Source organism: Bubalus kerabau, chromosome 1 (assembly GCF_029407905.1).
Source record: "Bubalus kerabau isolate K-KA32 ecotype Philippines breed swamp buffalo chromosome 1, PCC_UOA_SB_1v2, whole genome shotgun sequence".
In the NCBI taxonomy this organism is placed as follows: domain Eukaryota; kingdom Metazoa; phylum Chordata; class Mammalia; order Artiodactyla; family Bovidae; genus Bubalus; species Bubalus kerabau.
The window spans coordinates 230138582-230162316 of NC_073624.1; the positions used below are offsets into that span (position 1 = coordinate 230138582).

General features: G+C 39.9%; 1 protein-coding gene and 1 long non-coding RNA gene across 4 annotated transcripts; one reads left to right on the forward strand and one right to left on the reverse strand.

The window, feature by feature from the left end:
• Positions 1 to 773: 773 nt before the first annotated feature.
• Positions 774 to 1802, reverse strand: LOC129635450 (uncharacterized). Its single transcript, XR_008706307.1, has 3 exons — positions 1688 to 1802; positions 1363 to 1445; positions 774 to 1077 (listed from the first exon to the last, which is right to left on the reverse strand). It is a non-coding gene; the product is annotated as an uncharacterized LOC129635450 (long non-coding RNA).
• Positions 1803 to 2003: 201 nt separating this feature from the next.
• On the forward strand, positions 2004 to 23565 carry SLC26A2 (solute carrier family 26 member 2). Of its 3 annotated transcripts, XM_055558444.1 has the most exons (5): positions 4189 to 4237; positions 11177 to 11279; positions 12886 to 13065; positions 14715 to 15423; positions 16907 to 23565. In XM_055558444.1, exons 4-5 carry the CDS (start codon positions 14740 to 14742, stop codon positions 18425 to 18427), a joined length of 2205 nt encoding a protein of 734 aa, XP_055414419.1. In that variant the 5' UTR covers positions 4189 to 4237; positions 11177 to 11279; positions 12886 to 13065; positions 14715 to 14739; the 3' UTR covers positions 18428 to 23565. The 3 variants fall into 3 exon arrangements, with proteins under 3 accessions (XP_055414409.1, XP_055414419.1, XP_055414426.1); XM_055558434.1 differs by lacking the exons at positions 4189 to 4237; positions 11177 to 11279 and adding an exon at positions 2004 to 2221; XM_055558451.1 differs by lacking the exon at positions 11177 to 11279 and having other exon boundaries at positions 4199 to 4237.
• Positions 23566 to 23735: the final 170 nt, after the last annotated feature.

A 23735-nucleotide genomic window follows, 5' to 3' on the forward strand; every position in this document is an offset into this window, starting at 1 on the left:
CAAAAGTTGATGAGAACGTATGGAGTAAGAGAGAAAATGATAGCCGTTATTATATTAAACCAATCTTTAGTGGTATCTATTACACACAAGGATGGGGATAGAGTCTTACCTTTGACTAACACAGTGAGTGCAGTGGTTAAGAGTGGGCTTTGCAGGCAGGTATAATTGGGTTGAAATCATGCTGTTGTCATTTATTAATAACTGTGGGACTGTGGACAAGTCACCTAACATCTCTGAGTCCCATTTCTTCACTGATAAAGGGAGAATCATAACATAACACCCCCTCAAAAGCTTCTGCTGCTGCTAAGTTGCTTCAGTCATGTCCAACTCTGTGAGACCCCATAGACAGCCCACCAGGCTCCTCTGTGCACAGGATTCTCTAGGCAAGAATACTGGAGTGGGTTGCAATTTCCTTCTCCACAAAAGCTTCTATGAGGCCTAAATAAGATAATAAATGTGAAGTTTTGTGCATCCAGGAATAAATAACCAGAAATTGTTAACTGTTGTCTTGTTTGTTTTGCAACTTACAAGGAGTGGACAAAATACATTAACACCCATTGTCTTACCTCTCCAGGACTCTTGAGTGTGGGGCCATTAATTACCCTTGAAAAGGTGAGATTATGCGATTTGTCCTCATTGCTAAGGGATTGTACCAGGAGGAGGACCCAGGTGTTCTGATCCTGATATGGCTTGTGACTCTGTAAGTTCTGAATCTGATGGGTGACAGAAACCTGAGGCTCATCTCAGGATAAGAAAGGGAGTTCCTTGAAAGTGTTCTTGAAAAGGGAAGAAAAGCAAGTTGACCATTTTGTTTCCTTCACTGGTTTTCTTTCACTCCCATCTATCCTGTCATTCTATGCAATCATCTGTGAACCCCCCTACAGGCAATACAAGATAGAAAATGAACAAATGAACGTATAATCTATATCGGATAGTGCCTAGTTTGTGGCACATAATTAAATGAAGACTACATGCTAAAAAGTGACTAGCAGGACAGTCGCCAAGGAAAGGGCAGGCAGGTCTTTAGGTTGACACTGGAGAAATAAGTAGAGGCCAGGTACTGGAACCAGTCAGTGTCTAGGTCGAGAAAGAGAACAAGCTTGGCAAAGGAGGCTAGGATGGGTGGAGAGGGCTGAGGGAAGGAGAGTTGCGATGTTTGAAGGAAGGGGCCGGGGCCCAGAACATTCAGGACTTTGGCGGCATAGGGTGAAATTTCACATTATCTATGAATGTCAAGGAAAGCCACGATGGAATTACATTTCATATTTATTTTTATATACTCATTCACATCTTTAAAAGAACCTTTGGGTATTGGTACCTTTGGTCGAGAGTAAGTTAAACTGGGGCAAGAGGCCCTCTTACTTTGTAGCAGACCTTTTCCCATATAGGGTCTCCATTTCTCTCTCCGTGGGCTTCCCTGGTGGCTCAGACGGCAAAGAATCTTCCTGCAATGTGAAAGACCTGGGTTCAATCCCTGAGTCGGGAAGATCCCCTGAAGAAGGAAATGGCAACCCACTCCATTATTCTTCCCTGGGAAATCCCACGGACAGAAGTGCCTGGCGGGCTATATAGTCCACGGGGTCGTAAAGAATCGGACACGACACTGAGCGACTAGCACTTTTTTTCTCTATCGATAAGGGGGAGGGGGGGGGGGTGTGTGCCAAAAAGTCGAAGATGAAAACGATACCCCTCTTAAAGGAAGAACAGTTTAAGCTCTCCTTAGAGCATTTCCACGTCTCGCCCGATAGTGAGTCCTCGTATCACCCTAAAGGTTAAGCCGGAGGAACCGAGATCTGCCCACTTCCAACAGACGAAATCTCCTTTATAATCAGGAACGCGTGGCTTCTTCTGTACAGGACAGCCAATCGCGAGGAGGAAAGCGGCTTGGGGGCGGCACTCTTGCCGGTTCTGGCCGTGTCATTGGCTGATAGCCGCGTCGCTCTGTCGCAGTGCCACGTGACGGCGCAGACTGAATTTTCGCTCTATAGTCGCCTTCCGCACCTCCCGGCGGGTGCCTGCTCACCGCTTGCCTCAGTCCCGCCCAGCCGGGCCACACCTCCTCCTGGGGCAGGACGATGGGCGGGCAAGGGAACTGGTGGGTTAAAGGGAGCCCGGCCGGGCAGTGGGCTACCTCCGCTCGCGCCACGCTACCGCCTCAGTCCCGCCACGGCGGAGGACGCGCCTTGGAGCCGGGTCGCACAGTACGGCAGAGACTCGAGAGGTGAGGCGAGGGGAGGGACTCGAGACCCGGGAGAATGAGCAGTTCTGGCCTCCGCGCGGTCAGTGGGCTCCTCTTGGAGTCGTCTTCGCCTGTGTCCCACGTGTGGTGGGAGGAAGCCCATGCCAACGGTCGCTGCGGGCAGTCGTGGCTGGGCCGTGAGAGGTGGGCGTGCCTCGGGGTTATTTCCTCTGTCGGCAGGGGCGGAGGCAGGGCTAGCGTCGAAGGCCCACATCCCCACCCAGTGAACCCGACCCAGCTCCGGCGCTTGAGGTCTGGTCGTCCTTCACCCCATCTAACACGCCGGGTGGTCCTCAGCTCGTAGGTGAAGGCACGGGTCTTCCGCCGGAGTCCTCCTTGTGCCATCCGGAACCCCGATATCTGGGAGCAGGACCGAGGAGATGAGGGCCACCCTCACCACTTCAGATGGGTAAACTGAGCCTTGGGCAGGAGAGAGGACTTGATTATCTTGGTTTTAAAAACTACACACCAGGTTAAGTACAAATCAGACCTCTACTTCTTTGAGATTCATAGACTGAAGTTGAAATCCTTTCGCGGGTGAGATGGAGACACTGAAAGGACACAGAAAGGGACAGAAGCTTGCTGAAAGTCACACAGCAAGTCATTTGCAGAGCTAGGACTTGTACCCAGCTCTTCCAGACTCATAGGCTATTAGACCGGGCCCCTTCTTTGCGCAGATTGTTGGACCACGGTGAGTTAGAAGCATTGAAGACTTAAATGGCACTCCTCTCTGGCACTCACTCTAGAACCTTTTTTCCTCATTCCTAGGGCTCTTTATGTGAAATCTGGAACTAATGTGATATCAAATATTGAGTTAAGCAGAAGTTCTTGTCTTCAAAAGTTGAGTGAATGAGAAATGGAGAGCCAAATCTGTTGGCAAGAAATAAGTCCATTTTTTTTCCTCTTCAGTAATCTCAAAGGATGAAGACTAGTAGCTGTCATTTTTTAAGCAAATGCTATGTGCTAGGCACTGTGCTAGGTACTTTACTTGGCTTCGTTTTCAAACAACACTGCAAGTTAGGTAATGTTATCTCCATTTTACAGGTGAGAAATTAATGCTGAGTAAAATGAAGTTTTTTCACTTGGTGCCATACAGATGTTGAACAGTGTGGCTGGGATCTGATTAGAGTTCTTTCTGACTTCAGAACATACCTAGTGATTCTTGAAATATGGCCCACAGTCTACTTACTCAGAATCACCCAAGGGGCTGTCTTGAATCTCACCCCTGGGTTTGTCTGAGAATCTGCATCTTAACAGATCTCCGTGTTGGGTGTCATTGTAATATAATTTGCTGCCTCCTGGAGGAAGATCTAGAGATGATGTATTGGGATTTGACAAGATCTAAATTAGATTCACTAGGCGTCCTTTTGAGAATTGATTTTACTTTTAATGGGTATAAACCGTCAGATAGATGCTTCCCAAACTAATTTCTTGACACCAACTTGGTTATGGTGTATGAGGGTGGAGGGGGAGGAGTAATTCCCTTTTCACCAACATAGCTCGTAAACTGTTATTCATCCATTTGCTTAACAAATACTTGTTAAGCTCTTATTAGGTGCCGTACAGTTTCAAGGTACAGGGGATACAGTTGCAAACTGCATTAATTATCAAAATTAATAATAGACTCAGAAATGAGTTGAGTACTTGGCCACAAAATTACTGCTTTGAACTAGCTCCTAAGACCTCTTAGCAAGGAAACAAAATTGGAGTCCATGTGGTGTTTTAGAAGAGAGCTAAGCTTGGAAATTGGAAAATGAGGATTGAGAATCTGGTTCTACCAGTTGAACAAGTGACTAAACTTTGATTTTTCTCATATTGGAGAATAGGAATTCGTACTCTATTTTCAGATTTACTGAGGAGGCAAGTGGAAGATGCTGATGAAATCTTACTAAATTTTTATTAAAATTTTTTTTCTTTTTTTCTTATTTAGGTGAAATTTTTTGAAAGCAATGTAGTGCTGTGCAAAGAACTATTTAATTATTTTACCATGGTTTTACAGTAAGTTATTTTCCTCTTGGGTATTTTATTATTTTGTCTTATAATGGGCTTTATAAGAGAAACAATATATCATAGTGCTTATACTACTGATGTAAGCCTTGTGGTGGTGGTTCTTTTTACATCACAGAATTAATGGACATTATTAATCATCTGTGATAACTGAAAAGTAGGGAATTTTAAAAAATTATTTATAGAAGTTTGGCTGTGGTGGGTCTTCGTTGCTGCTCGGGCTTTTCTCTAGTTGTGGTGCTTGGGCTTCTCATTGCAGTGATTTCTCTTATTAAGGAGCACAGACTCTAAAGCACAGGCTCAATAGTTGGGGCGCACAGGCTTAGTTGCTCGGAGGCATGTGGGATCTTCCTGGATCAGAAATCAAACCCACATCTCCTGCATTGGCAGGCAAAAATTTTTACCACCGAGCCACCAGGGAAGCCCCAGGAAGGTTTTTTTTTTTAAGTTATTTATTTTTTAAAATTTTTGGCTGCTCTGGGCCTTGGTTGCTTTGCACTGGCTTTCTTTAGTTGCGGTAAGCGGAGGCTGCTCATTGCAATGACTTCTCTTCTTGGGGAGCATAGGCTCTAGGCACATGGGCTTCATTGGTTGTGGCACACGGGCTTACTTTCCCCTCCGTATGTGGAATCTCTCCAGAGCAGGGATCAAACCTATCTTCCCTGCATTAGCAGACAAATTCTTATCCACTGTGCCACCAGGGAAGTCCAGGAATTTTTTTTTTTTTGGTCTTCACTATATTTACTTGGAGCTTCACCTTTTTCTTCATTTCAATAAACATAAATCATAGCCATACATAGCAAGTTGGAGGCATTGCATTAGATTCTGGGTATGTAGACACTGGGATGACTTGGTGTCTGTCCTGAAATGGTACTCGTGTTTGAGAGACATGTAAACTTGAGCGACTTGAGTGCTAAATGTCATGTCATTTGTTGGAGAAACATAGCCTGTGAAATTTCAGCCCCCTTCTTCTATGGCATTTGAGGTGGGACTTAAAAGATTAGAAAAAGGACTAAGACAGATGGAGACAGAAGGGAAAGGCATCCCAGACTAAGGAATGACATGAGCAAGGGCCCCAAAGGACAAAGGCTGTTTAGTGTTTTCATGGACTGGTGATTGGAACACTGGTGCATGAAAAGAAGCAAGAGAAGGGCAGCTGCAGGCTTATTCACAGAGAGAAGACTAAAGTTATTTGACTATATTCAAGGAGGTAGAGAGTTATTGCAGATTTTTGAAGAGTGTATCCAAATGATTTGATGTCATGTTGTTAATGAATGCTCCTTTTGAAGAAGAGGCAGCATGGGATGGTGGTTAAAAACATTGGTTCTATTCAGTGTTTAAGGCTGAAGTGTGTCTGCAGCTTTCAAATAGTTGAGAGAAAAATCACCAAACAAACTAACTGGTATGTGTAAAGAGTGCAAAAGTAGTACAGATATAGCAAAACATTAACAATTGGTGAATTGTTCAGTGGGTGAGTTATGAATAACCAGTGTTCATGTATCATTTGTTCAACTTTTCTGAATATTTGAAAGGTTTCAAAATAAGCCGTTCAGAGACAGAGTAGGCTTGAATCAGACAGGTCTTGATTCTCATCATGATTCTACTGCTTAAAAGCTGTGTGAATACTGGAAAATTATTTCCAAGCAACACAGTCCACACCTATTCCAGGCCAGTTTAACTGAGATTTTCCACTTAGGAAAAGAGACTTTTTGTTCACATTAATATTAGGTTAATGTTAAGACTTCTCAAGTTTTCCACAAACTTTAGATTAAGGTTATTTTATATAGTAACTGTTTATATCCCCTTCTATGTCTTTTTTTTTTTTTTGCCTGTGACGACATGGCATGTGGGATATTAGTTCCCTGACCGGGGATTAAACCCACATCCCCTGCATTGGATGCATGGAGTCTTAACTGCTGGACCACCAGAGAAGTCCACCCTTCTCTATCTTCTTTTGGATTATTTACTATTTTCTGTGATCCCATTTTATCTCCATTGTTTATTTGCCATAACTTTTTTGTTATTAATGGGATTGCTTTAGAGTTTATAGCATCTGTAACTATCACAGTTTGCCTTCAAGTGATATTATATCATTTCATGTATAGTGTAAGATGCAATGCTATGCTATCTCCTGGTTTTGTATATATTAAATTATATATAGCATAACATTGGCCATATTAACCATTTTAAATGTTCAGTAGCATTAAGTATATAAGTGTAATTATATAGTATGTGTCCTTTTGTGTCTGGCTTCTTTCACTCATCTGTGCTGTAGATAAAGAGTATCTGAGCTTTATTTCTTTTAATTGGCTAAGTAATATTTCATTGTGTGGCCTAGACCAGTTTTTTTTACATTCATCTATTGACAGATACTTGGGTTATTTCTGCCTTTTGACTATTGTGACTAATACTGTTGTGAACGTTTGTGTACAGGTATTTGGTCCCTGTTTTTAGTTCTTTGGGGGATATACCTAGGAGTGGAATTGTTGGGGTATATAGTAATCCTGTGTAACTGTTTGAGTAACTACCAAACTGTTTTCTGCAATTTTTTTTACCATTTTACATTCCCAATGCAATGCATCAATTATGTTTCAAAGAAACAATCAAGTTTTAAAAGTTAAGAATTATTTTTGAAAAAATTTTTTTTGTTAAAATAATTAAAAACCAATCTATCCATCAACAGAAAACTTAGTACATGCCTCTTGGGTGCCCAGTTCTATGCAAGGTATTGTGAGAGTTCACAAAAAGCATAAAGTAGCTCCTTGAATAATTTTTAATCTAGTTGAAAAGATAAAATGTATATTCAATAGACATTTATTGAACATCCAAACCATGAGAATTCAGAGAAAAATGAGATTCTCTTTATGTGCTGATGATCTATGTTCTCTTCCCCTCCTCATTTATTTTTTTCAGTTTTGGCTTCTCTCCTATGCTTGACACCCCCAGTTTCTTTTTTCTTGCCTTTTTTTTTTTTTTGCCATACCATGCAGCATGTGTGATCTTAGTTCCCTGACCAGGGATCAAATGCATGATCCCTGTAGTGGAAGGCCAGAGTCCTAACCACTGAACCACCAGGAAAGTCCCCAAAATGCCCATTCCTAATTGCTTACTGGATATCCTCATTTGGATATCTAAAAGTCTCAAACCTATGAAATATAAGGCCACCTTTCTGTTGCTCCCTGTCTTTACATTCTGTCCTCCATAGTCCCATGCACTGTCCTTTTCTGTGGCCCACCTCAGAGTTCATCTTATATGTGTCCATTTCCTGCAAGCATCATCTTTTGTCTAGTTGCACCTCTGAAATATCAAACCTCCTTTCCTGCCCTGTCTTGGAGTTTATTCTTTGTCCGCCATAGCTTACAGGATGAAGTCCAGGCTTCTTGGGATTACATAAGGACCTGTTTTGCACTCCAGTCTTACCTTCTGCAGTTTCACTCCAGAAATCTGGCAAGCTAGGTGACTTTTTCCTGGGTCTTGAATTTTTCTGGGACCTTCCACTTGCCTGAGTTTCTTTTCTTTTCTTATGTACTTTGTAACTTCCTCACATTGACCTACAGCCTATTCTCTACTCTCAGAGTATAGCAAACCTCTGTTATGGCACTTAGAGTGTTATAGTTTATCTGTTTATAAATCTGTCTTAACCCACTGATTGTGGGTAGAAACTGGGTTTCTTATCCATTTTCATATGAATTTATTGATCTCCTACTATGTGCTAAGCATTATTCTTATTGGGGATACAGTAGGTATGAAAAAGACTATAAATAACATTTTTTAAAAGTATAAATGCACAATATAATTGCAAAAGTCTATGAAAGTGCTGTGAAGAAAATAAAGCCAGATAAGGATTTTTGAGAGGAGTGGCAATATTATTTGGTATGGTCAAGGAAGGCCATTATATGGAAATGATATATAAGCTGAGGCCTGAAGAATGAGAAAAGGCCTGCAAGATCTGAATGTGTGTTTGTTCCAGGCAGAGAAGTTGAGCAAGTGCAGAGACCTTAATAAGGGAATCAACTTGGCATGTATTTGGCATGTTCCAAATAACAGCAAGAAGGCCAGTAGGAAATGAGGGTGGAGAGTTGGACAGGGTTTAGATATTATTAGCTGTTGGAGTAGCCCAGTTGAGATCTGATGGTGGAGGGAAGTAAGAAGTGACTGGATTCCAGATACTTTGGACAGTGGGGAGAGGATGGATATATTTAAGGTAGAGCAGACGGGGAGTTGGGGGGAGGGGTATGTGAAGGGGTAAACAAAAGCAAAATCGACCCCTAGATTTGTAGTCTAGGTTCTAATGCACTGTGTCTAGCACAGTGGTTAGCTTGGAGTAGATAAGGAGACCAGTACTCAATCTCTGGAATCAAGATTGCCAGGAGAAATATCAATAACCTCAGATATGCAGATGACACCACCCTTATGGCAGAAAGTGAAGAGGAACTAAGAAGCCTCTTGATGAAAGTGAAAGTGGAGAGTGAAAAAGTTGGCTTAAAGCTCGACATTCAGAAAAGGAAGATCATGGCATCTGGTCCCATCACTTCATGGGAAATAGATGGGGAAACAGTGGAAACAGTGTCAGACTTTATTTTGGGGGCTCCAAAATCACTACAGATGGTGACTGCAGCCATGAAATTAAAAGACGCTTACTCCTTGAAAGAAAAGTTATGACCAACCTAGATAGCATATTCAAAAGCAGAGACGTTACTTTGCCAACAAAGGTCGGTCTAGTCAAGGCTATGGTTTTTCCTGTGGTCATGTATGGATGTGAGAGTTGGACTGTGAAGAAAGCTGAGTGCCAAGGAATTGATGCTTTTGAACTGTGGTGTTGGAGAAGACTCTTGAGAGTCCCTTGGACTGCAAGGAGATCCAACCAGTCCATTCTGAAGGAGATCAGCCCTGGGATTTCTTTGGAAGGACTGATGCTAAAGCTGAAACTCCAGTACTTTGGCCACCTCATGCGAAGAGTTGACTCATTGGGAAAGACTCTGATGCTGGGAGGGATTGGGGGCAGGAGGAGAAGGGGACGCCAGAGGATGAGATGGCTGGATGGCATCACTGACTCAATGGACGTGAGTCTGAGTGCACTCCGGGAGTTGGTGATGGACAGGGAGGCCTGGCGTGCTGCGATTCATGGGGTCACAAAGAGTTGGACACGATTGAACTGAACTGAACTGAACTCAGTCTCTAGGAGCTCACATAGAAAGTTAACCAGTCCATCCTTGGAAGGCTTGTTGACACTTAGGAACATTTGTGGAGTAAGCAGGGGTGCAGGCCCACAGAACAAAGACGGGTCTGAATTTTCATCTCATAGTACTTGAACTTCTTAGTCTGTGGCAGAGGGCTGGATCAGTGGTCAGGGCTGAGCCATCCTGGTTGTAGACACCCATGGATGAGATGGACTTCAGAGCCCAGGTAGGTACGTTGTTCCCTTGAAGCCTTGCTAAACTGTTCATCTCTTGCAGGTTTCTTCCCTGCTTAGATGCTCTGATCATAGTAGTTGGCAGCTTCGAGTGTATTTAACAGTGAGTTGTCTAATATACAGTTAGAGTCTAAAGTACAATAGAGCAAAGCATGAATATGGAACCATTATGCTTCAGAGGGAGACTTTACCAATCTCTGAAGACTATTGCCTTCCAAAAAGGCATTTCAATTTCACAAATTGAAAAACTGACTTATATACACTATTGGTTAAAATATGCTATAATTACTAACCAAAAAGTAGATATTGTTTCTCTTATATCTGCAAAATTCCAAAAAGAAGTTGGCCGAGTGCGGTCAGGCTTACATGGAAGGGATGTCCCTCCCTTTTAGTCCAGTGCTCTTTGTTGTTGTTCAGTCGCTCAGTTGTGTCCGACTCTGCGACCCCATGGACTGCAGCACACCAGGCTTGCCTGTCCTTCACTGTCTCCCGGAGTTTGCTCCAATTCATGTCCGCTGAGTCTGTGTTGCCGTCCAGCTATCTAATCCTCTGTTGCCTCCTTCTCCTCCTGCCCTCAATCTTTCCCAGAATCAGTAATTCACACGGAAAACAGTGCCAGGGCTGCTGTTTCATCACCAGAGAAAGAGAACTAAGTAGTCACAACTTCATGTGCCTGATCAAAGAAGGAAGTACAGAAATGTTCTTTCTGTGTTGCCTGAACTGCCATTATACTTTAATATATGAATGTGTAAATGTATTTTTCAAATATTTTGTTGGTTATTTTTCTCCAGTTCCTGCAAGATAATGTGAAAGGTTCAAGAGTTTTCCTTTTGAGCCTTATTTATCCCTTACTCTCAAACATCAAAGTTGATAAAGGGAGAGATTATCCTGGATGATACAGGAGAATCCTATTTTATTAAATTTCATGGAATATAGAGTTAGGTATTCCAACTTTTTAAAAATGGGGGGGTCTGGCTATCGGCTATATTTCAAGAATAAACACTGTAATTTCTTAATTTTCATGAAGCAGTTGGTGAATACTATAATTAAGCAGTAACAGGCTTGAGGGAATGAGAGGATTTTTGTGCAAAAAAAAGGATACTTGAAAAATGTAGCTATTTCCAAAGTAGATATTTCCACCTGAAAATAAATACTGCTTTGCATCCTACCTTTTCTGTATTTCAGTTATTTATTTAGCAAATATTTTCATTCCTGTTTTGGAAAGCATATACTTGGACACAGTAGGGGATACAGAGATGAACCAGAATGAAACTTGCTCTTAAGGAGCTTAATTCATACGGAGATCATACCTACAATTTAGTTTAAGATAATTTTTAATGTAGTTTTTTTGGGGGGGGTTTAAAATAGGCTTGAAAAAAGTAGTTTTGAGAAGGATTCTAGATGGTGACTAGGATCAGTCAAAGGCTATAGATCGTTTTTGGATTCAAACTGATGGCTAAATCAGTTCCACTTCTAGGACTGCTTGTGAGTGAATACCTGTTTTATCTCCACCTCAGTTTTTGAGAGCTGGAGATGGGAAAGGACCACGGCCATGAATACAGAGAAGGAGAGTTGGACACAAGCTTGTTGGTGTCAGTGCTAGGTCATTTTGGGTAGCAGGTAGGTGAAACTGGGATCTGTAGGGTACCTGAATTTCAAAGTGTTTAGAGATAAGTGAAGTTAAAGAAAGCTAATTAGTGACATGGATAATAACATGCTCAAAAAAAGAGCTATTCTTAGAGTCTTAAAATCTGGATTTTATTATCTGGTTAAGTTACTTACAAGCTACATGAATTACTGTAAGTCATTTCACTTTATTATAATCTATATCTTTATATTTAAAGTGGGTTTCTTATAGACAGCATATAATTGGGTCTTTTTAAATCATATCTGGCAATCTATTTAATTGGTATGTCTAGACTATTCACACTTAATGAGATTTTTTTTATATGTTTGAATTAAATTCTACTATGTTACTAGCTATTTTCAATGTGTTCTATCTGTTTTGGGTCTCATTTTTCATTTGGGTTAATTAAGAATTTTTTACAATTCTATGTTATCTCCACAAGTAGCTTATTATTTATATCTTAAAAAATTTAGTGGTTACCCTTGAGTTTACAGTGTACATCTTCTTTCATAGTATTGTACTACTTCATATATAGTACAAGATCTTAGAATTCTTAATTCTGCCTACTGTAATTTGTACTCTTATGCTTTTTATTTTGCATGTGCTATAAACAAAATGCATTTCTATTTTTGCTTTAGGCAGTTATCTTTTAGAGCAATTAAAGAGTTCTAATTAAAAATAAATTTTATTTTCATTCGTTCCATTTCCTAGACTTTCTTTGTTGTGTATTGTGCACACCTGAGTTTTTGTCTGGTGTGTGTGTGTGTAGCAGTAGTAGTAGTATTAGTAGTAGTAGTGCTGGTCTGCTGGCAATAAATTCTCTTCATGTTTGTCTGAGAAAAGTTTTTATTTCTTCTTCATCCTTCAAAAAATGTTTTTTTCTGGGTTAACAGTTATATTTCTGTGATAAAAGTATCACTCCATCTTCTGGCTTATATGGTTTCCAAAAAGAAGTTTGCTATAATTCATATCTTGGTTCCTATATTTAGCGTGTTTTTTTTCCCTTCCTTTGGCTGTCTTCAGAATTTTATTTTTGTCTTTGTTTTCAGCAGTTTGAATACGATCTGTGTAGGTGTGTGGTGCTGTGTTGTTTGGTTTCGTTTTATATTTGTCCTTAGTATCCTCTGAGATTCTTGGATCTGTAGTTTGGTGTCTGTCATTAATTTTGGAAGATTCTTGACTATTATGTCTTCAAATATTCCTTCTTCCCACTCTCTGTCTTCCCCTTTTGAGATTCTAATCATGCATAAATTTGGTTATTTAATACACCCCACCACTCTTGAATGTTCTCTTATTGTTTTTGATTTTTTTAAAGTTCTGTTTTTCTCTGTTTTAGGTTGGGTAATGTCTATCGACCTATCTTCAGTTTCATCGATTCTTTCTTTGGCTTTGTCAGGTCTGATGGTCCTGTCAGAGGCATTCATTATCTCTGTTACTGTGTTTCTCACTTTTCGTATTTCATCTCAGTTCTCCCTTACAGTTTCCTCACTCTGTCACACTTCTATTATTAATTTTTACCTTTTCCTTTCCAGCTAGCTGTCATATAGGGCAAGATTTGAATTTTATTAGTTTTTCTTATGTCTCTTTTGCATACCTTAGGTTTGGAAAAGCCTTTTGACCCAGAAATCACTAAGAGCTATTCCAAAATAGAATGATGTAAGGAATGCACTCAACCAAGCTTGGCCTGAAAGTAGAAAGTGAGAAGAAAGTTATGGACCAGTTGCATTGAGGAATGAAGAGCTGCTGTGTGTTTTCATCAATCTGATTGACTTGCTCAGGGTAAGCAGTCATCTAAATCTGTTCTTTTTTTCCTTGTTTGTTTAACAAGACCATCAATGTAACTGTTATTTTACTCTTGTTCAGTGGGATGACCAGCTATAGGCCTTTTATCCTAAACAAAATTAATGTGGATTGCTTTTACAAATACTGTGTTCTTGAATGGGTCATGGGTCCTGGATTATGGTGTCTTGGCAATATTAGGCTTATGGAACCTCACAAGGGCCTATCTTTTTGTCAGTTCTGAAATGGAAAACTCCTTGAGTCCTTTATTTAATATTACGTTATGCTATGCTAAGTCACTTCAGTTGTGTCCGATTCTGTGCGACCCCATAGATGACAGCCCACCAGGCTCCCCCGTCCCTGGGATTCTCCAGGCAAGAACACTGGAGTGGGTTGCCATTTCCTTCTCCAATGCAGGAAAGTGAAAAGTGAAAGTGAAGTCACTCAGTCGTGTCTGACTCTTAGCAACCCCATGGACTACAGCCCACCAGGCTCCTCCATCCATGGGACTTTCCAGGCAAGAGTACTGGAGTGGGGTGCCATTGCAAACAGCTAACACAAAGACACTGATTTGTGAAGTATTTGCCAGTTGACACTCTGTTCCTCTGAAGGCCTGTTTCTTTTTCCTTCTCTTTTACTACAAGACTTATTTTTTGTTGTTGTTGTCCCTCCTCTCTGTTTACTTGTTTCTACCTTCTGTGTTTTCCTATAGTTCTTAGTGACAGGTCGTATGGCACTGGTTTTGTGCTTTAGGACCCAGAGATGCAGGGTCACCTGGATCGCCCTCCAAGTTGACGTGTTGGGCACCATCATTCCTCCATTCAGCCTATGTTTCAGAGTGTGTACTTGGAATAATAAAGCAAATCTGTCTTTGCATGTTTATAGATCCTGCACACAGGACAGATGTGACTCTCTACTACACACAGTAGAATGAGTAGACCAAAACCTTTCAGAGCACGTATCAGACACCTGCCCCATCAGTCCACCCCATGCTGGTGCTTTGTTTCCTTCAGCAGTCCCTTATCAACTTGACTCTTCTTTTCTACCAAACTAGAATATGTTGTTCAAAGATATCTCCAAAGGCATCCTGTCCTATTTTTTTTTTTTAATTTCCCAAAACATTTAAGTTTACTCTGTCATTCACATTTCTTTCCTGTTTATTTTCAACAGCTAGTAGGTTATTTAAAAGGGCCCTACCTCTAAAAAAAAATCAGTCATCTTCCTTGTTTCAGGGACTTTTGCAGGTAAGGTAGGTGTCAAGGTTTGAGACCAGAACCTCTTTTGCAGAATTCCTCGAAGTAAAAAGCCTGAAAGTAAGATAGTTAGTAGCAGGTAGAAAGGAGGAGATGGGCTACCCTGAAGGAAAAAACTGCATAAAGTGCCAGCAGAGGTGGGGGAGAATCCTTGATAGTTTATACTTTTGGGCAGCCCTGTACTCCGTAAATTGTTTTCTTTAACTTGGTTGTTTATGGTCTGATTCTTTTTTCCTGGGTCAAGACAAATGAGGCTCAACTAAGGAACGTGAACAAAAAGTACCTACCCCCAAATTGAAGTCCTCTTAACTCTCATGCATGACAAGTAGGACTGTTAAAATATGTGCATACTGAGAATTACAGAATAAGTTAACCCTGCTGTTTTCTCTGGGATAGGAGGCTGAACCATCTGTCTCCAGAAATGTCTTTGAAAAATGAAGAGCAAAATGACCTTTCACCCAAGGACTCAGTTAAAGGAAATGACCAGTACAGAGCTCCATCTGGGATCCATCTGGAGCGTGAAGAGGAATCACGTAATGACTTCTGGCAGTTTGAGCCCAGTAATCTTTTTAGACACCCTAGGATCCATTTGGAGCCTCAAGAGAAATCAGATAATAACTTCAAGAAGTTTGTTATCAAAAAACTAGAGAAGAGTTGCCAGTGCAGTTCAACCAAAGCCAAAAATACCATTTTTGGTTTCCTTCCTGTTTTGCAGTGGCTCCCAAAATATGATCTGAAGAAAAACATTTTAGGAGATGTGATGTCTGGCTTGATTGTGGGCATCTTATTGGTGCCCCAATCCATTGCTTATTCTCTCTTGGCTGGCCAAGAACCTATCTATGGTCTGTACACATCGTTTTTTGCCAGCCTCATTTATTTCATTTTGGGTACCTCCCGTCACATCTCTGTGGGCATTTTTGGAATACTGTGCCTTATGATTGGTGAAGTAGTTGACCGAGAACTATACATAGCTGGCTATGACGCTGTCCATGCTGCTTCAAATGAGAGCTCATTGGTAAACCAGATGCCAGACAAGACATGTGACAGAAGTTGCTATGCAATTATAGTTGGCAGCACTGTAACCTTTGTGGCTGGAGTTTATCAGGTAAGAAACGATGGAATAAGTGATTCTTTCTGGCAAAGAAATCACTATACATGAAGTCTCAGTTCTGTCAGGGATCTTAGCAATCATAATAATTAAAGCTATCATTTATTGAGTGCACAGGATATGGACGAGGTAGTGCCAAAATTTAAACCCTGGTTTGACTCCACAAGTAAGATAAGGCTGCTTCTATTTTCTCAACTTCAGCCTGCCTTTTAACTAGTGAATGTCAGTCAGCCAGAATTTAATTATTTGGTTGTAAAAATTTAGACCAGAAAGGGACCTCAGACCACCTAGTTCAACTTCTTAATTTTATATAATAAGAACTATCAGATTTGCTTGAAGTTACTTGTGGTTGGTTATTGGCAGAGTCAGCACTAACATGCAAGAGGGTGACTGGGGGTTGGGAGAGGAAGAGTGCAAGTTTTTTAAACTGTAGGTGACTTCCCCCTTTCTTTTAGAATTGCTGCTCTAGTCAGTGACTCTCACTAAAGTTTGTAGTTTTCTCGGACTGTTGGGGAGGAAACAAGTTGGGGACCTCTATTTCATACTATCAGCCAGGAGAAGGATTAGAAATGAAGTTCTTGGGTCTCCACAGAATCCACTGATCTGCCATTACCATCATGCCTGTGCCTTTTGGCATTCAGGACTCAGTGCCAGCATTAACCCTCTTCTCTGTTAGAGTCATTTAGAACCAATATGGGGTGCAGGAGAGTAGCTCACTCTATTAGGTGCCTGGGTAGGAGGGGAGGGAGAAGAGGCTGGTGAACAGAAGAGTTGTGTCCTCAGAGTTCATTTTTGCTTTTTCATTAGTATGCCTCACCAAGAATGAGGAAGGGTACAATAGAATTTTGAGGAAGAATTAATTGGGAAGAGGAAAAAGAAAGAAAATATTGTATCTTTGAGGATGTAGAATTAACATGGAAGGCAGTATGGCATAACCACATGCACATAGGCTGAAAATCGTTCTCAGTTTTAAGTTAGATTAAAGAGAGTTCTATAATTTTTAAAGTGTGATTCCATTTTGATGTGAATCTAGTTTTTTGTTTTATCGGTAAAAACTTTACTTTTACAGTAATGATAACATGATTTAAAGAAAAATAAATGTTTTTTAAGTTAGAATTTTTCCAGTTTGCATCTTTATGATTTCTCATAGATCCTTAGGAAACTTTTTCTTTTTCAAAGCAATCTGAACTGTATTCAAGTTTAAGAAACATTGAACAAGAAAGTAGGAATCCTGACTTCTTGTCTGGGCTAGTTAGTAACACTGTGACCTTGGGCAACTTGTTCAGGCCTCTGAGTGTCAGTAAAATGAGCCCTCTCTTTGTAAAATGAGAGAATTGATAAATGATTGTGTTTTTGTTTCTAGCTCTGACATTCTGTGGTGCTCTGGTAGAGTGTCTCCACACAAAGAAATACTAGGGGAATATAGGATTTATAAGGTCTTTTCCATTTATATTTAACACTTGTATATCCTTTCTTCTAGGTAGCAATGGGCTTCTTTCAAGTGGGCTTTGTTTCAGTCTACCTCTCCGATGCCTTGCTAGGTGGATTTGTCACTGGTGCCTCCTTCACTATTCTTACATCTCAAGTCAAGTATCTCCTTGGACTCAGCCTTCCTCGGAGCGCTGGAGTGGGATCACTCATCACTACTTGGATACATGTCTTCAGAAACATCCATAAGACCAATATCTGTGATCTCATCACCAGCCTTTTGTGCCTTTTGGTTCTTTTGCCAACCAAAGAACTCAACGAGCGCTTCAAGTCCAAGCTTAAGGCACCAATTCCTGTTGAACTCTTTGTTGTTGTGGCAGCCACATTAGCCTCTCATTTTGGAAAACTGAATGAGAAATATGGCACCAGTATTGCTGGGCATATTCCCACTGGGTTTATGCCACCCGAAGCACCTGACTGGAACTTAATTCCTAGAGTGGCTATAGATGCAATAGCTATTGCTATCATTGGGTTTGCTATCACTGTATCACTTTCTGAGATGTTTGCCAAGAAACATGGCTACACAGTCAAAGCTAATCAGGAAATGTACGCTATCGGCTTTTGCAATATCATCCCTTCCTTCTTCCACTGCTTCACTACTAGCGCAGCTCTTGCAAAGACACTGGTGAAGGAATCCACAGGCTGTCAAACTCAGGTTTCTGGTGTGATGACAGCTCTGGTTCTTCTGTTGGTCCTCTTGGTCATAGCTCCTTTGTTCTTCTCCCTGCAGAAAAGTGTCCTTGGTGTGATCACCATTGTAAATCTCCGGGGAGCCCTATGTAAATTTAAGGATCTGCCCCAGATGTGGAGGATTAGCAGAATGGATACAGTTATCTGGTTTGTTACTATGCTGTCCTCTGCACTGATCAGTACTGAAATAGGCCTGCTTACTGGGGTTTGTTTTTCTATGTTTTGTGTCATCCTCCGCACTCAGAAGCCAAAGGCTTCATTGCTTGGCCTGGTGGAAGATTCTGAAGTCTTTGAGTCCATGTCTGCCTACAAGAACCTTCAGGCCAAGTCAGGCATCAAGATTTTCCGCTTTGTGGCCCCTCTCTACTACGTAAACAAAGAATATTTTAAGTCTGTCTTATACAAAAAAACTCTCAACCCAGTCTTAGCAAAAGCAGCTCAGAGGAAGGCAGCAAAGAGAAAGATCAAAAGGGAAACAGTAACACCCAGTGGAATCCAGGATGAAGTTTCAGTGCAACTTTCCCATGATCCCTTAGAGTTCCATACAATCGTGATTGACTGTAGTGCAATACAGTTTTTAGATACAGCAGGGATCCATACACTGAAAGAAGTTCGCAGAGATTATGAAGCTATTGGCATCCAGGTTCTCCTGGCTCAATGCAATCCCTCTGTGAGGGACTCCCTGGCCCGGGGAGAGTACTGCAAAAAGGATGAAGAAAACCTTCTCTTTTATAGTGTATATGAAGCCATGACTTTTGCAGAAGACTCTCAGAATCAAAAAGAGACATATGTTCCCAATGGTCCGAATTTTTCCAGTGATTGATTGAGAAGGTAGATGGAAGGAAGAATCCCGTCTAGCCAATAGGTTAAAATTTCAAGTGTGTAGCATTTTATACTGTGGAACTGGAAATTGCTGCACACAAGAAATTTTAACCTTTTGGCTAGGCAGAATTCTTCCTTTGAAGTTGATGGCCTTTGTAAATACAGAAATGCGACAGAGCTTTTAGTTAGGCAGAATCAAAAAAAGAAAATGTGGTTTTAAGTTTTCTCTCAAATATGAGATGTTCTTGGAATTAAATATCTGTTGAACTGTAAAGTAGCCCCAAACCTAATTACCATCCTGTTTTAGAAGATATGCATCTGAACTCTTGCTTCTCCAGGAGGTAAAGGGGTAAAGCTGGCATGTACATAAGAGGTGCTGGAGCCTGTTTGGCATGGCTCTTTGGAGAGAGAGGAGAAAGGAAGTAGGGAAAGAATGTATGTCTTCTCTTGTAACAGCAAGTCAAGAGGCTTCTGGAGGGCAGGGTAGTAACTAGACAAGCTTGTTCTCACTTGAGCTTCTCTATCCCCTGTCTTTGCTCTCCAGATGGCAGTCAGATCTCTGGCTTTTTACAGGAAAGTATCGTTCCTCTCTGGCACAGTCTTACCAGGAGTCTGATGGCAGAGCAGGTTTGGGAAACCCTACCAGTCAGTCCCACATTATACAGAACGCTCGTGGTGTGATACAGTTGATGTTTTTAGTCAGCCTTTTTGTTTAGGGTAAGTAGGTGAGAAAAGAGCTCTCCATGCCAGTCAACATAGTGAGAATCCTCCCTGTCTCTTCTGTGATTCCTGTCTGTCCTTGTTTCTGAGTATTAATCTGCCATTAAGCTCTGTTTTAACTTTCATGTACTGTGTTTCCCATGGAATCTGTTCTAAACTGCTATGTCTGATTGCCAGTGAGTGACAAGTTTGCCAGAGAAAAGGCACAGTGCTGACTTAGCAATTTCATGTAGCTTTTTAAGTGACCTTGAGGCAAACTGTTCCGGACAGATTGCAAAAAAGGAATGATTGACAACTTCCCTTAAACATTTTTAGTAGTGAATTTTTCTTTCCTTCCCATGTTTAGCAAGAGTAAGCTGGGAATTGACAGTCTTTCTCATATTTGAGAAGCTACTATTCATTTTTAATCTGTAAGAAAAAATTTATTGTGACCAATGGAGAAAAATGCACAGAAGTGACAGAATGCTTCCAAAACACCATCAATAATTGTAGATGTTTTAGTGAAAACAAAACTAATGCTTACTGCTACGCACCCTGTTGATGTATAATAAATACTGATGACAGTGACCACTTTTCGCTTTTTGGGCCACCTAAAACTATTGCGTAAAAGGATTTAGAAGCATCATACTCATACAACCTAGGTTCTGGGGATGTACTATTTATCATACCTGGTCACTAGTTGTGGTTCAGAAATATTTTCTTTGGAAAAGTATGTCCAACATTGAAAGCTTATAGTTCTGTATCTGGACCTTTATGGGTGAGGGAAAAAACCAGATTTTCCAAACTTTGGATTAGGAGACTGAAACATTTAGCACACCATTTTAAACAAACAAGATAAAAACTACGAAAGTTCAAAATCATTTTTAACCCATTCCTACATTCTAAACAGTATGTTTATGAGAAACAAACCCTATGTATAGCGCATCTACTGAAGTGGGAGACTTTTAAACATCTTTCTTCTTGGCTCCATTAACTGCAAGTGTTGATTTTCTTTTGAGAGAGCTCTGCCTATCAGTTTACATGAAAAATGCCTTGCTATGATTAAAGCAGTTTCTCAGGAGCTAGATTTCTCTCTTTGAGGTGATTGACATCACGATTAAATGTAATAGTGTCCTTAGAGTTTTGACATCCTTTTAGAACTTAAGTCTTGAATTTCAGAAATGTTAACTGCTGTTTGTATTTGTGTCTCTTTTGTTTATTGTTTGTAGCAAATATTTGCTCTGTCTCTCCAGTCTTAGATGAATAGGAATAGTAAAATCAAAGTATCTTGGTTGTTATTTGTTTTCAACCCGGTCTTGTACCTCACCCGAGCCAAGTTTTGAATCCAGATCATGGTAAATACCTAATGCTATGTGACAGAGTAATGAGTACATGTTCAAGATGACTTTATAATTTAGCAAACCTTACCATGGGGGAATTAAAAAAAAGAGTCCAAAGAATTTAGAAAATCTCTTAAAAGAACAGAATAACAGGCTTTGACCTTTACCTCCCATTTCTGTCCAAAATGTAGATATAAACAATTCTGGAACTTTCTGCAATTAGCAGATTCTTGAATTGTGTTCTGGTTTGCTTTTCTCCTACCTACCCGAACAAATAAGACATTCTGCTTTTGGAAGCCATTTGTAAAAATATTGAAGATACACTAGAATTTAAATCTTACCTTGTCTGCTTGGTTTGAAATCTGCCTGTACTTTCATGTTAAGATTTTTTGATTGCTGGTATTTAAAGGAATCAAGCCTGAAACCAAAGCCAAAGGAATCTGCTTTCTTGCTCAAAGGTTTGGTTGATTTAGTTGATTAGGTGATATTTTACACACTTTATTGACACAAAATGTCTTGTTTACTCTGAACTTTAGAGTCTAACTGAGGCATATTTGTATTGCTTATTGATGAATGTACAAAATTCTGAATATCTTAAAATGGTCATTTAATTGAAATATATGTACACTCTTGATGGTTAAAACTCATACAACCAGAGGGGTAGAGTTCACCTAGAGTCAAAGGGTAATATTCAAGAGAGAGGTGAAGGAAATAGACTATTAAAAAGATGATCTCTGACCAAGCAAGGGAGAAGAGGGCCTCAGATGAATAGGATTCAACCCCTGGTTAGCTTCATACATGACTGTCCATAAGTAGGGAGACCAGGATTAAGAGCCACAGCTTAGTCTGAAAGCAGACTCAGAACTGGATTCTGCTTCTAGAAGTGGAGTGCACAGATTCACCAAAGTGAAAGAGCTGGTAGCCAAGGTTGAGGCCAAAGCTGGGGTCGACCTACTGCAGAGCTCTAGATTGAGTGACTGTAGCCTCTGATAGCAGTAAAACTGACAGATGTCTAATTGACTTTTTTAAGGAGCAAAGGAAAACAAAATTTGGATAAACTGACATAGCTTTTAAACATCAGTAGACACTGAAGCCAAAATTTACTGGTAAATTTATAGCATGGTAAATGGTGATCTTTAAATGGTGTCAAAATATTAGATGAGTTCATTAGACTATTCTAATGCTCATGACCACATTTTAACAAGAAAAGTAATCCTCTGCAGGGGTATTCAGTTAGTAATTTGTCACTTAAGAACACGTGGGGTGTTAGCCCTGAGCTTAATATAAAAGTGAGAATAGGGTTGTAGTGAATTTTGGGGGGACTTAAACCTAGAAGTTATAAGGATAAATTCAAGCCTTGTGCTCCGTATTCATGTTCTTGTTTTCCTCTATGTATTCCTGTAGATAAGCCATAACATCAGTGTAGACAGTACCTCAGATACATCCTGAGGACCTATGCAGGAATCTAGGGCCCTGGCCAGGTGCTGGGACTTAGATACTAAATCCAGTAGGTGGGCTATATGCTAACTCTTCTAGTAACACATGGCAGCACTTGGAGGTGCTTTATGGAGGGCCTAAGCTGAACCTGGACTGATGTCTGAGTGGAAGGCAGGCAACTGAAGCAAACAAGGACACCCCTGTTCTGCTCAAGGAATGATTGCACAGTGACAAGGTAAGAATCCAATCGATAGGATTCAGACTTTAATTTTTCTGTTCTTTGATGTTTCTCTTTTTTTCTGCTACTGTTTTATCTGTTCTAGTGATGCCTTATTTGAAACTGGGCTTTAAGAACTGCGAAAAGGAAGAAATTAGATCTAAAAAGCTTTTAGGCTATGAACTAATTAGGCTTTTTTTTTTTTCTTGTGGTATAAAGATTTTAGAAATCATGAATGGAATCATTCAAGTGCTAATAACAAGAATGAAAATTATAATGCAGTAGGCCAAAATAATATACCAACTAGTTTATTATCATAGCCTATTATCATTATTAAAGTAAAATAGTTCTGAAACACTATATACAATTTTAGGTTTTTTAAAAAGATGTTAGTAACTTTAGAAATGGAGAATTTAAACATAGAAGTGGGGGAAATTTATTTCTATAAGGTAATTTTTATCTTGACAAGAACTATTTTTTAAACAAGTGTTTTGCACCTGAAATTTTAAAGTAAACATGTTAATACAGTTAGGAAAGTAAAATAAGCATTATACCAAATAGTAGACTTTTTCTGGTGTGTATTTTTCTCTTAGTGATGTAAAATAGGAAGGAGATACTGAATTATGAAAACTGGAATAATGAAGGACACTAGATGGCTATATTGGAGCCACCACATTTATAAATCTACATTGGAACTTTGGGTAACCTTTCTTGGACTTGAATTATGACTCTGAAATTGGCCAAATAATTGTAATCTTATTAAAAATACCAATGACAGAATTTCTAACAAAGGGTTTTTACTAGGCAAACAGAAAGCATCCTTAGGCATAAAGGATCTCTAACTGCAGTTTAAAGAAACTTATTTTAGGGAAGTTTTCTTCCCACACCCCAATCCCCATCCCTAAAAAATTAGTTGGAATGAAACTGCTCTTGCGTTTTCAATTCAAATCAGTTGGGGAGTTACTGTTTGAGTTCTGATGCTGCCATGATTCCTCAAATTAGTGTGAACAAACCAATCTATATAAAACGCTACCTTTTTTAGTCTCTTCAGTTTTGTATACAAATCAAGACAATATTAGGATTAGAGCTGAATGAACTTAAATTCTCAGTCTTGTCTATTCACTAAAAAAGTATACGGCTTTTTTTTTTCCAGTTTATTCAAGGCTAATGACTTTTGAGAATTTGTTTTATACCATGTATGTATATCTGTTTAAATTAAAACAAGTGCCCTGATGCTACTCCACATAAATTATGCTTAATCCTCCATGGATTGAGGATGAGTTGTTGATGGATTACAGCCTATTTCAAGAGAGGGGGGAATTGGTTAATAGCAGCTCCTTTTCTTCTGGGATCTGTTTGTGATGTTATTAATAAGATCTTGTATGTGTTGAGATCTAGAGGTGTCATTTCATTTGTCTTTTAATAAATTGTTATGCTAATAAAATATTACTGTGTATACATTATTCAAGTGCAAGAGGGAAGTGTTTCTAACTAAGCATATTTAGGTCACCAGTGAATTTTAAAATACCATCTCTTTACGTTGGAGTGTGATTTAGTCATTCATTTTTGCCACCAGACAAAAGTATTTGTCCTTACAGAAAATCTTAAAGCATAAA

What these genes read in the sequence shown, in the direction of transcription:
- SLC26A2 (XM_055558434.1), top strand. Translation starts at nt 14,740, where the DNA reads ATGTCTTTGAAAAATGAAGAGCAAAATGACCTTTCACCCAAGGACTCA. An exon ending in TTGTGGCTGGAGTTTATCAG is followed by an intron (nt 15,424 to 16,906) that starts GTAAGAAACGAT and finishes CCTTTCTTCTAG; the next exon opens with GTAGCAATGGGCTTCTTTCA.